Source organism: Nyctereutes procyonoides, unplaced genomic scaffold, assembly GCF_905146905.1.
Source record: "Nyctereutes procyonoides isolate TBG_1078 unplaced genomic scaffold, NYPRO_anot_genome, whole genome shotgun sequence".
Lineage (NCBI taxonomy): Eukaryota > Metazoa > Chordata > Mammalia > Carnivora > Canidae > Nyctereutes > Nyctereutes procyonoides.
In genome coordinates this window covers 33,023,693-33,037,817 of record NW_026575052.1, presented here as the reverse complement: position 1 = coordinate 33,037,817, position 14,125 = coordinate 33,023,693, and the positions used below count along the sequence as shown (strand labels likewise).

At 40.0% G+C, this 14,125-nt stretch overlaps 1 protein-coding gene across 1 annotated transcript in view; it reads left to right on the top strand.

Annotated features, from left to right (window-relative positions):
- The window catches only part of MAST4 (microtubule associated serine/threonine kinase family member 4), a 533,198-nt gene that overhangs the window by 419,147 nt on the left and 99,926 nt on the right, over positions 1-14,125 (top strand). Inside the window, 1 exon segment of the mRNA XM_055330979.1 lies at positions 5,853-5,941. Within this exon segment, the coding sequence (XP_055186954.1) occupies positions 5,853-5,941 (89 nt within the window).

Here is a 14,125-nt window from a genome sequence, read left to right as displayed (position 1 = left end):
CCTCACTTCACTTGCCTGAGCCAAACACCAGGGAGACAGGACATTTCCCAGGCTGGCCCCGTGTCTCTCTACAGGCCACGCGCCCCAATGCCCATCCAGCTGTGACCTCCTCCTAGGGTGTCCTGCCCCTCCCTACCTGGCCTCCGGGCCCCAGGGCCTGGCCAGGTGCACTCACTCCAAAGTGCCATCGTTGCCCTTCCACCTTACCTTTTTCCCATACCCCAGGTCCACAGTCAGCAGCGTTTGTGTACCCAGGGCACGTGTGCATGTGTGTAGTTCATCCGGGAGTGGAGGAACCAAAGGAATGCGGCAGAAAGAAACACTTACCTGGCATCATCATGCTCTGCCCAGGTGCACTGCTTGTCTTTGCCTCTGTCTCATGTTGTCTCTGGACACTTCATGGGCTGAACTCAGATTTTGCAAGAACCTGAGCCCCTGCATCACCTTCCGAACTGACAGAAGAAACTGAGCGTGTTACCCGGGGTGTCTCCGTGGGTTGCTCCAAGTGGAGAAGTAAGGAGGAGGAGGTGCATTGTGGGGAGTGGGTATTCCTGCGTAGGCCTTCCAGATCCAAGCGCAGGCAGGGGGAATGGCTTCCATTCCTTTTTAAAGAGTGAAGCAGGACGCACGCACTGTGGCATAGATAGCCGAAACTGGACTTTCTAACTGTTCTTCGCTTTTGCAATGATACACCTTTGTTCTGAAGGCTGCAAACTGCAGATGCCTCTGCAAGCTCAAGTGCTTGGATGAGGATAAATGTTAAGCAAGTTGAGATTTCTGCTGCAGTAGAAGTGATATTTTTGCCTTCCTGGTAGGGTAGCCCCTGTTTTTCCCTGGGATGACTCTGCTTGAGAAAAAGCAAGCAAGGCTGGTGATGGGTAATGAGCCTTGATTCTGTCCAAGTAGCATTGTATCTACTGGTTCGTCACTTGATTCAGTGAGTATGGTGCAGTCCCCACCACCTGGGGAGGCTGTTTCGTGCTTGGATGGCATGAGCATCTCCTTACATCTGCAGGAAAAAGCATGATAACCAGGATGAAGAAATGATGAAACCAAAGGTCAACTCAGCACTTTGTACCGGTGTCATTAACATGGGCAGTGCCAGGTGTTGCGGCTGCGTATGTAGTCAACACTCATAGGTCCTGCCAACTAGGAATTGTTTTACTATGGGTTAAAATCAGATTTTATTTTATTTTTTAATCATTTTTTTAAGTAGGCTCCATGCCCAGCGTGGAACTCAATGTGGGCCTTGAACTCACAACCCTGAGATCAAGACCTGAGCTGAGATTGAGTCAGACACAAGTGACTGAGCCACCTGGGCACTCCTAAAATCAGATTTTAATTCGTTTATTGGGAACCAGGCTCCTAGTGCAATAAAATGAGGTGACTGTCCAAGATATCAGAAGCAGGTTGTATTGAGATTGGATGACTGCCACTCCCTACCCGCCGCAACCCCTCCCCCCACCACCACTCCCCAGGGAAAGTTATGTACAGACTATCTCAGTAGGGCCCCAGGATTTGAAAAGCCCTAATATATATATTGATAATTAGGTATTTTGGGGTTAATTACAGTATAAAATTTCTCTTTACCCGTAAGAATGTTAGCAATAAATAAATCCGTTTGTGAGGCCAAGACCCTAATTCATGAGTATAGAGATTTATTTTGTGTATACATAGGAATCTGTCTTGGCCTGTATTTTATAAAGTCTGGTTTTATATTTCATGTTTAAAAGCTTCTTGTTTGATTATTGAGAAATTGAAGAAAGTTCAAGTCTCTTGTAATTTTAGAACTGTCTCTATCTTCCTGCTTGAGATCCATAGAGAAGACCCCTTCAGCTTTGATTGTTCATAGCATTTGTCAGTAAGATATGACTCTGATTATTTAAGCTTTTGTGTAAAATATTCCCTGTACCTTGTTTTTAACTCTTCTTCTTGCTCCCATATTCATAGATGAAGAATCCTTTTTTCATTTGCTCAACATTGCATTCATGATTCCTTGTTTGTAAAGATTACAAGTCTTTAGAGGGAGTTTGCAAACACAAGATGAATGTAATATAAACTTTTTATCATAATTTTATATTTTGTATTTTTATATTTTTTACAGTGAGCAAACAAATATATTCCATTTCCAGGTTTTATGTAGACATTTCTTTGTGAGGTATTTTTTTGAGTTACATTTTTAAAATCAGAACTTTCTCTTTTAAAAAAAAAAAAGATTTTATTTGTTTATATATGAGAGACCAGAAAGAGAGAGAGAGAGAGGCAGAGACACAGGCAGAGGGAGAAGCAAGCTCCATGCAGGGAGCCCGATGCGGGACTCGATCCCGGGTCTCCAGGATCACACCCTGGGCTGAAGGCGGCACTAAACCATTGAGCCACCCAGGCTGCCCTAATTTACAATTTTTACTGAAAATTGTATTTATATATGTAAACACTAATGAATACCAAGAGAAAATCTTCATAAGTGATTTAGATCAAATACTAAATGTAAAAAATAATAGATAGCCACTTTTCTAGTAGTTAACTCGTGTTTCAGTTAATTTCCTCATATTAACCAAAAACTTTGCTGAGATTTTCAGGATATAAATCTGTCATATGTAATTTCTTTTATTAACATTAGCAAGTTGATATGTTTAATATTCCTGTATTGAAATGAAAGAAGACATTAATTTGAATTAACACTAAATAAATTTTTAGTATTTTTTCAAAACAATCATACTGTCTGATTTAATGATTATTCATTTACTAGGTCAAATATAGTTCTTGATAGATGAGTTGATAATATCAATCCACCTTTTATAATTAAGTATCAAGGGCCTGTTCTTAATCAGCAATTTTTTTAAGGCTGAGTAAACATGCTGTTAATTAAACTCACAGATAATGGTAAGGGATGTTGATTGTTCCAATAAAGAAAATAAAATGATGCAGCCTGACCTTAAGAAGTTATAAATCTGGGAATGTTGACAAATGATAATAAGCAGCAAACCTTTAAAGAAGAGGATTGGTTCCCAAGTCAATATTGCTGAAAGAAATTGAATTCAGATTTGAAATGTATAACTTGAATATCCTTTAAAATATTCTATGCAAACTCTCAAATATGTCCACAATACCTAATTTAGAAGTCAGGTGAAAACTTCTCTTTGAAGAGCCTGTTATAACATGTACATTCTGAATTAAAGAAGACATCACAATAAATCTTAAATGGTGGTTGAGGGTGGCCCGGGTGTAAGAGGACAGAATCACAGTGCCCTGAACCTAATTATAGGTGAATTCGATGAGGTAGCCTGGTGGCTTTTATTCCCCTCTTTTTCACTACTATACTGCTAATAGGGAATGCAGTGCCAATCTGCATTGAAGGAAAATTAAATTATTTTAGGGGGGATCTTCTCTATCTCTTGGATATGAATGCCTGTTTCCTTCCCCAGATTAGGGGAAGTTCTTGGCTATGATTTGTTCAAACATATTTTCTGGTCCTCTCTCTCTTTTCAAGCCCTTATCCCAATAAGGCAGATGTTACTCTTTCTCAAACTATCACTTAATTCTCAGAGTCTCTCCTTGTGCACTCTTAGTTGTTTTTCTCTCTTTTCCTCAGCTTCCTTTCTTTTCATCAACTGTTATTTTATGTCACTCACTCTTCTGCCTCATTTACCCTAGCTCTTAGAGCATCCAGGTTCGACTGCATCTCAGTTAAAGTATTTTTAATTTCAGCTTCATTAGATCTCATTTCTGCAGTAAGGGAATCTCCAGCATCTTTTATCCTTTTTTCAAGAGCCACTGGTAATTTTATAATTGTAATTCTGAATTCTATCTCCAACATTTTACTTAAATCCATATCCATTAGATCTGTGGCAGATCTGTTCTTTCTTTTGTGGCAAATTCTTCCTTCTAGTCATTTTGTCCAGCGCAGAATGGCTGTCATGAGTGAGCAGAGTCAAAAGTATCAATCACGACCCAAGCAAAATACACTCCAGACAATTCTGAAGAGGTCAGGGACCAGAAAATAAATTTAAAAAGAGACAACTAAGGTGAAAAACAAATTTACAAAAAAAAAAAAAAGTAAAAATTTTAAAAGGGGGGGGGGTGGAAGGAAATGGCAGGGCAGAGAGAATAGTCTCACAGAGTGGACCACGATGGTGATTCTCTTGGTTCTGAGTGTATTTTGGTCTGTATATTTGGTGCTAAATTCCAAATTTACATTAAAAAAAGCAAAGTTTATATAGAGAAACAACAGTAAACAACAAAAACAAGAAGAAAAAAGAGGAGGGGGTGCGGAATGGGAAGGAGGAGAGAATATAATCTCAGAGAGTGGACCAACCCAGCGCTCCACTTGGTACTGAGTGTATTTTGTTCTGCGTGTTAGAATGTACTAAATTCAAAAATTGGAAAACAAAACAAACTCCAAAACTTACATATCAACAAAAATTAAATGCAGTACATTGAAAGGAAGCCAAAAAATGAAGAATATATCTATGACACGTAATTGTAAAAATACGAAAGAAGGAAAAAACTTAGAAAACAGTAATTGATACAATATTGTAGTTAAGACAGGAAAAAAGAAAGAAAATTGGAAATTTTTAGCCTGAAAGATAAACGAATCACAAGAACAAAACTTCGAGTTCTATAAACTATTTTCCTTCAGTCCTGGAGGTTTCCAGTGCTGCTTGGTCAGTAAACTTGCTGTTCCCAAGTTTAAACTTCCAGCAGTTCCTATGGGGGAGGGGCCTGCTGCCCTGATTCTCAGGTGTCTGTGCCTGGGTGGGGATGCCCCGCCCCTTGCCAGGTGGTCAGCCTCCGTGTGAGCTATTTGCCCTGTGAGACCTTTGTTCCTGGAGTCCGCACCTCTCTTGCAAGAAGCAAGCACTTTTCTATCTGCAGCTCCCCAACTGTTCTTTCTTTACATCTCAAGGTGGATTCATAGGTGTTCATGATGGTTTGAAAGTTATCTAGCTAAATTTGGGGGACCACATGAAACGAGGACCCTTATTCTTCTTTCATCTTGCCTCTTCCTCTGAAGGAAAAGTAGATGGAAGGGAGATAATATTCGCCTCATCATCAACCAGTTTTGCATTTATCTTATTCTTTGCTGCTTGTGAGAGTTACTTTAAAATCCAAATAGACATTTTATAACTTTGTCCTGGCAGAAACAGGAAAACATAGTTGCCCAATGCCCATATATAGCAGTTTGTTTCTGTTGAGTAGACACCCAGGATAAAAACAGTGTAAGTAGTGTGCCTCTGGCAAAGGGCTTTTGCTATTATTTTAATACTAACTGGAATCTGTCTTTATGATTCCAAAATATTTACCTTAATGAGGAATTTAAATGGAGTATACAAGATGAAAAATGAATCCGTAGTGAAATGCATCTTAGGCATCAGCTGTTCTATTGACAAAAGGCACAAATAGGAAATTTGCCTAAATAATTAGATTTTTAATTAGTGCATCATTGTAAGATGAATGGTATTGCGCTTCATTGCATGTAATTTTGTATTAGAGATTTCATGTCAACAGAGATGCTACCTGTGGTTTGCTGATTTGAATCCTTAATTTATCACTTGGGTGTATAGCATGTCACCTATTTGCAGTCAGGAGTAGAAAGAAGGCATTTGATTATAACTTCACTGGTGGTGAGGAATACTGATGATATGGTAAATGAATACATTATATTTTCTAATATTCAAGAGGCAGCCACCCCTCCAACATTAGTGAGTGCCTATTAACTTGCAAAAATTTAAGCAGCAGCGTGAGCAGATAAGTTGCTCAACCTCTAGTGTATGTGTATGTTGAATGTACCTGGACATTACTGATGTTATATTTGCTTTTTAAAACGTTGATTTTGTCTTTCCTTTTGACAGTTGCCGAACAAGCAACCGGAAAAGCTTGATAGGTAATGGACAGTCACCAGCATTGCCTCGACCACACTCACCTCTCTCTGCTCATGCAGGTAATTACTTACCCTTTCTTGAGTTGTGTTTTACTTCTTTTTGCTGGTTCTTAAAATACTTCAGGCCTTCTGAAATTTCAATTTCTATCTTGGTTTTCCTGTGGTTTTATTGGTATGTTGTTCTTTCTGATAGGTTAGCCCAAACCTCATCCTCTCTTTCAGAGTATTTGAACTCTGAAATTGAGAATTTCTTTTTAGATGGAATCCTTTTTTTGGTTATTTATTTCTCCATTTCTGAATTTGTGGATGATGCAAGACATGTTTTCATGTTGGGATAATCTTTGGGGAGTACAGATGTGTTTGTTCACATGAAGAGGACCAGGGTTAAGAACTCTGGGAGAGGAAATCTGTCTTTGTCCCTACCCTTCTAAGTTCTCAACTGGGAACCCTCATAACCAAAGACAGATTAACAAGAGAAGAGCAAACACATTGATTTAAAAGAAGATTTCTGTGTCACAGGAGCCTTCATAAGAAAATGAAGACCCAAGGAAATGGTTAGCCTGAGTGCATTAATGCTAGGTTTGATGAAGAGTGAAAAGTTGTGCAAAGACAGGACAGGACAGAAACAAGCTAACTCTAGTAAACTGGGGCAAATTGAGCAAAGGCTCTACAGTCACAGCCTTCTGTGTCCCTTGTTCTCAGAAATAAGGATGCTCCTTCCTCCAAGTTCAGGGAGGACACCTCTTACTTGGGGACTTGATGATGTGCGTTAGGCGCAGATCCAAAGACCCTTCCTGCACATGCCATTTCTCCTATTTCTTCACCTTAAAATACTGTTGGTCAGGATGCTGTATTTTGAGGCCACATGTCTTAGCCTCCATCAGAACCATTTAGCATTTATTCTCCTAAAGTTGAACTTACCCATTACTTACATTACAAATAATGCTACTATGAGCACTCTAGAATGTGTCTTCTCTAGTATGTGTGCAAGAGTTTATCTCAAGTTTTGCCTGGCAGTGGCATATATAACTTACTTATTACATCTACAATCCTTATAGGGACAGTGGATTTAGGATATGAGCCCTTGGCCTCAAGTACTAATCATAAGGAAGGTACAGCCGTATTAGAAAAACTGTACTGAAGATTGCTTTGTATGTTGGGGGGTTTTCTTTGTTTGTTTGTTTGTTTTTATGTTATGTCCATGATGATGCAAGGAAGAGAGAAGGGTTCATTCCAACCAGGAAAACATGAGAGAGTTCAAAGGAGCCACTTAATCAGGATGTTGAAACCCAGGCAAGACTTGGGCTGGTAGAAATAGGGTGAGAAAAGAGGAATTACTAGTGTGCCTTGGGTGGGTGGGTATTGGATTGTAAGAGAATATGAAGGTGGAAAGAGAGATGAAAATTAAGAGAGCATGAGGAATTTTTATTTTGATTGCCTCTCCAGGATTTGGAGGAGGATCTATGTTTTAGGGAGCTGTCTTGAAGATTGTGAAGGATGACGAGTGGGAAGGATGAGTGAGTAAGCCCTAAGTCATTGACTCTGGTGGAAACTCTAATCCTGATGGGCTTTCCAATGATACTCATTTCCTATTTAAAAGTAGGGCTGTGACTCTTTCTCTGAAGGCAATCCTTTTGCTCAGCTGTTGGCTTTCAAGTTGAGTGGGAGTTACCTGTAACACATTTGGGGAGAAGAAAGGAGCGAGAGTGATAGTTGTCCCTCTGGAATGAAATCTTATTTTCTCTTTAGTAATAAATAAAAGATGGCAAAGTAAAAAAGGTAAAAAGCACTAATTGATAAAATTGTGATAGTAGTGCCAGACTGCCAAAACCCAGAAATGGCGCTCTCAAGTAGAATTTCAGAGAAATTCATGCACATATACACAAGAAGGCATGTTCTAGACTGTTCATAGCAGCATTGTAATAGCTAAACATCTGAAGTCACCTCAGTAGCTATCGATTGGAAAAGGGATAAATGAGTTGTGGCATAGCCACAGAGCATAGAACACAAATGTACTAGCGCACATGTATCCACATGGATGCAACTCAGTGAGAGTGTTGTAAGCAAAAGCCAGGTTGCAAAAGATTACTGAAACCATTCATGTAAGGTTAGCATGAGGCTCCAAAGAATATTTTGTTTAGGGATACATGAGTGTGCCCATAAATATGTATATACATTTCTCATAAGAGTCTGAAGGAAAACATGATAATTTTAAAGATCAATTTCATGGCAGTAGTTACCTCTGAGAAGGTGTGAGGGAGATACCACTGGGGAGAGGGGTGAGCCACTGGATTTCCACAGCTGATGGATGGGCACCTGGCTGTTTCTATTAATACCATTTATACTGTGGAGATTTGTATTACATTATCATCAGAACAGTAAAAGGTGACATATAGGGGTAAGCAAGTCCAAATACTTATTTGGGGACTGGAGTTCTATCTTTTTTTTATCTTTTTTTTTTAAGAGTTGCAGTATTTTATTTTATTTTATTTTACTTTATTTTAGAGAGAGTGCGCACATGCACATGCAAGGATGGGGTTAGAGAAAGAGAGAGAGAGGGAGAGAGAGAATCTCAATCAGACTAAATGCCCAGTGCAGGGTATGACATGGGGCTCAGTCTCATGACCCTGAGATCTTGACCTGAGCTGACATCAAGACTTAGATGCTCAACCAGTGGAGCTACCCAGTTGCCCCTGGAATTGTATGTTTACATTCACCTTGCACAGCACTCAACAGTATATACAAGTGCTAAGTGTATCATGAATTTTATTTCCTACATGTAATTCAGCAGTGATTAAAAACTTTAATCCTATTTCTCTTTGTAGTGCTCTGTAGTTGTTGTACCCTCATTTATGTGCCTGTTGATTAGGCTTTTATTGCTGTGGTTTTCTTCAGTGCTAATATTGAGAATAGAGAAAATGTAGCGAAGACTTTAATGATCCTCTTAATTATTTTTCTTTCATTCTACGTAGACTCGAATTCTTTTCTCTCCAAACATATTTTTAGTGTTTAATCAGAGGAGTGGGCTGAGAGAAGCCTGTCTTTCGGGTTCTGTTTCCTTTAGGCTGTTAGACCCAGCAGGTTTTTATTTGCTCAGAACCTGTAGGACTCTCAGACCTTTTTGTGAGAAATGGCATTTATTGTAGTCTCGTAGTTTCCTAATTACATATAATGAAGGAGAAGATGTAAATTAAATAAAGACCAGTCCTCATGTCTCAGTGATGTGAATGCCTACCTTCTCTCCGTGCCTCATGAACCTTTTGCTTCCCATTGCTGTCCTCTGTGTCATGTGTTTGATACACAGGATGCCAGGTGAGAATCCCTAAATGTCTTTATGAAAAACAAGAGAGAGAAAAACTACCACCTCTCAGCACTTTCTGACCCAAAAGATAAAGTTAGACTTTCTATTGTTTTTTTTTTTTTTTTTAAGGCTGGGATTATGTGAATCAGGCCACTCGTCGTGGACACATGAATTAATACCTATCAAATGCATTGTGGAGATGAGAACGTGAATTTATTTGTGTAGATGTGTAAATAGTGCTCCAAGGAAAAAGAGATACTGGCATAGTGTTCTGGAGCTTATCTCTACAAATAAAATAGTGTTTGTTGAGAGCCAGGGACTCCAAAAAGAATAGTGAATAAGAGCCCCATTAAAAAAAAAAAAAGGTAGAAAATCACAGGCTCCTAGTCCAGGAAGATTCTAAGCATGAAATTTAATCCAGAAGCCCCAAAGGAAAAGACTGGTGTATCTCTTCTAACATGAAAATTTCTCTGTAGTAAAGAAAACCCAAAGAAAATAAAGTGTGAGAAATATTTTTAAGCCCATAATAGATAAATATCTGATTGCCTTACACATAGAGCTTGTTTAAATTGACATGAAAATGGTCAGTGTACCAGGAAAAAAATGGGCAGAAGATGTAAAGGGCATATCCTAGAAAAAAAGTCAAACCGTCCCCCCCAAAAATATGAGATCATGATTCACCTCAGTCATAAAAGAAATGTGAGCCAGAATAATAGAGTATCATTCACCTAGCACATTGTCAAAAATTTTATAACATTGACAGAACCCAATGACCGCAAGGTTGTGCAGAAGCAGGCCCAGCCACATGACCCACATGACGTAGGTGTCAACGCGAACTGGTGCATCCATTTGGGTTGGTTTGCACTGTTGGTTACATTTCAACTGCCTTTGCCCTTTGGCCCAGCAAATTCATCTCTAGGAATTTATCTACTGAGATTCTCACAAAATAGCAGAAAATAACAAGTCTAGCTACTTGTAAATAGCAAATGGAAAGTTAAGTTGTTACCTCTTTATCATTTAATGTGTCCTTCAGTAGGGAACTGGTTTCGGTTTCATAGAAAATGACTCAGACCTACAATCCAGCACTGCATGGGGTTGTTACAAAGAGTGAGATAGACTTTCATGTTTTGTTATTAAATTGATGCCCAAGATAGACAATTAAGTGAAAAAATACATTGTGCATATGTGTGTGTGTTTTTTAGACTGCATATATACGTTTATGCACACTTTGCATATCATGCATATTCATAGGAACATTTTGGAAGGAGAAGCTTAGCATTGTTTATCTTTGGGGAATAGGAAGGTAGGGAAATTAGCATATAGTGGTTTTATAATAAAATAAGGCTCTAAAAATAAATCCATAAAGAAAACAACAACAGCAACAAAATACCCACCTTAGTTTTCTGTTGTGTAATAAATTACCAAAGATACAGGGGCTAAAAACAATACCCATTTTTTTACATTTTAGGGCTCTAAAGGGCATAAGTCAGGGTACCCTTGACTTGAACTCAGGGGCTTCTCCAGGTATCATAAGGCCAAAATCAAAGAAAGATGGAAAAGCACAAGTTACTAGCTCCCTAGGAACTCTCACCTAGTGTTTCTGCTTAGGATATCATTAAGACCACAATCAGAGTGTCAGTTGGGCTGGGCTCTTATGTGGAGACTAGGAAAAAAATCTCCTTCCAAGCTCCTGTAGGTTGTGAACAGATTCAGATGCAGTGCCAGTGTAGGAACAGATCCCTATCTCATCCTGACCATCCACCAGAGCACAGGCAGTCATTCCCAGGCTTCAGATCTCTAACTTCTCTACCCTCAGCCAGAGCACATTTTTTCTTTGAAAAGGCTTATCTGATTGGGTAGTGACTCCAGGCTTTTTAAGTCCTAAGAGCAAATGTTGCCCCCTTCCGAAATACCTAACCTCTTGTGTCTTCAAAAGTTGTTTTTACTGGGAGTTTGCAGGTGACTGTTCCAATTCATTTGTAAGAATGTTTTGGGAAGGAAAGATGAAAAGGCGTCTCACGTTCCCATTGGGCAATGCCAGGCATTATTAAAGGCAGGAAATATCCCTAAGGTTAGATTAGTATGTTGTTGGGGAAAGTTTCATAAATTACTTTATAGTAGTAAAGGTGCCTCATTTCGGAAGGATGAGTCACCACCGTTTTTGCCCCCGCCCTGTTCACCAAGCCCCTCTTCAAAGCTCTAACTCAACTAGAGGAGGCCCCTGGAGACGGAAATAATCCGAGAGCTGCAGAGCTGCTCTTCCAAGTAGAAACTCAAAACCTGCAGAACAGCGTCGGGCTAGGCACCTGGGAGTGGGGCAGCCCAGCCAACAGCTCACTTCCCACTCTTGTGAAGGAGCGCACACGGTGGTGCACCGCCCGTCACCCCCCCTTCCTCCCCGCCTCCTGGGGGTCCGGGGGCCGTGGGCCTAAAGAACCCAACCCAGTTCACACATTACGGGAGAAACCATGAGATACCGTGGATGTTTTTTTGCAGCACAGGTTTTCTTCAGAAAACTGTGAGGTCCTTCCTCTCTGGGCCTCGTTCCGGGAGCCTCTTTTTGAGCCCCATGTGGGAACCGGCGTCCCCACTTACGATGTGCCCCGCGTGCATCTGCGCTGCGGGGGTTCTTGTTCATCACACGTGACACTGGAGCCGATAGGGGCACGGGCGGTGATTTTTGCGGACACGCGTTGCTGATGCAAAGAGCTGGGGGTTAGCAGCCCGGCAATGAGATAGAGACGGGGAAGGAAAGACACACCGTGGAGCAGAGGTCAGGGAAGATAGTCTGGGATAGAAGAGGGGCGCGAGCGTGCCGGGGTGCCAGCCGTGCCCCTGAGAGCATCCCCCAGGTTGGCAAGCAGCTTCGTGCCACCGCACCGTGTGCAAGTGGGAACCCCAAGCGTGGAAGTTGTGTAGCCGGGCCATAAGGGATCTTAGTAAAAGATCCTTTAAATTTGCGTTGTGGGTGCCAACCAAGTCCTTAATCGGCTCGCCAGCACCCACGTGACTCTGTCCCATTTTAAAGAAATGGTAAATCTCATAAATTTTATAGGCCACATCTCTGTGACTCTGATCCTGCAACCTGGTATGGTTAAAAAATGAAATGTGATATTATGATTATGACAGTGAAAACTGATTAAGTATGTAGAATATAGGAAAAATGACATGAAAAATAGGAATCTCCTCCAAACCCACTACTCAGAAACAACCCCTGCTCACATTTTATTGTATTTCTTGTCCTTTTTTCCTGTACGTGTGTGTGCTTGTGCGCGTCTGTATGCGTATACGTGGGATTGCAACGTGTTATGTTGAGACTTTCTATAGTAAGTGCGCCCTTGCCGGTGCTCATGGTGTAGAGTTTTAGGTCCGATCGATAATATAAGCCAAACACAATATCATAATAATTTTTTTCAATTTTACTGAGATATGATTGACATGGATTAGTTTAAAATGTACGACATAGTGGTTTGATATTTTTATATATATTGGGAGATAACTTTAGTGAACATCTATCATCTCATGTAGGTGACACGTTTCCCCCCCCCCCCCCCCGTGATGAGAACTTTTAGGATTTACTCTTTTGGCACCTTTAAATATACAATACAGTATTGTACAGCAAAGTGACTTTAGTTCACATTACATTCCAGAACTTATCTTATGGTTGGAAGATGGGCCTTTTGTATTTCTCTGTTTGCCTTATTTCACTTAGTATAATCTCCTCGTGACCCATCCATGTTGCACATACAGAATTTCCTTCTCTTTTTATGGCTGATTGGTATTCACATACACTTTCTTTATACATTTGTCTTTTTCTTTATACATTTTCTTTATACATTTGTCTCTTGATGGTTACTTAGGGCATTTCTGTGTTTTAGCTACTATAAATAATGCTGCAGTGAATATGGGCTGCGTACATCTTCTTGAGAGGGTGGCTTTGTTTCCTTCAAATATACACCCAGGAGTGGAATTGCTGGATCATATGCTATTTCTAATATTATTTTTTTGAGGAACCTCCATCCTGTTCTCCATAATGGCTGCACCAATTTACATTCCTACCAGCAATGCACAGGGGTTCCCTTTTTTCCACATCCTCACCACTACTCAGGACCTCTTTTGACAATAGCCATTCTAAAGTGTGAGGTGAATATCTTAGTACTTTTAATGGATGTTTTATTAATCTTGTGTCATGTCACTGATACTCATTTCTGATTTGCCATTTGAATTTTTTTAATGGTGCTTTCTGAGTAACGTGAGGTGTTTTTTTGTTTTCTTACTTTTAATTTTTTGTGTGGTCTAGTCTATTTCCTTCTGATTTCTTTCACTTTTGTTGTCCTTGTGTCTAGTTGCTATAGTTTCATTTTTTCTAACAAGGCTGATCTTGCTCTAAGAATGGTCTGCTCCGACCTCACTGTTTCTTCTGCTCTCTTCATGCTTGATAAGTTCAGTATCAGTCACATGTTTCCTTACCTTCTCATACTCTTCATCTGTTGTATAGAGTGATGGTTTTCCCAAGCAGTGAGTGAGGTTTTGAGCAACAGGAGCTTTTCTGAACATGCTTATGTGTTTCTTCTCCAGTGTTCGTGGTACCAGGTTTGTATGTTGCACATGGAGGGAAAGCTGTTTCTTGTGAGTTTTAGCTTACTGGTGGGAACAACTTAGAGATTAGTGACCTTTGGGTATCAGTGAAAAATGAGATAAAGTGAGACTAGAGACATAGCCCTGAGTGTGATAGTACGTCTTTTTCATTTGTTTTATAACTGTCATTCAAAAGCCTTCAGCAGATTTTTCATACCTGAAATGATATTTGCCAAATTGGTTAAATTGGCTTTGTAGATCTTTAGCAAAAATTTTCATTCGGCAAAGCATTCATCTCCTTCAGCCTTATAGACATGATGGTAGGAGACAAATGGTTCCCTTGCTTCTTTATATTTGGGGAATAG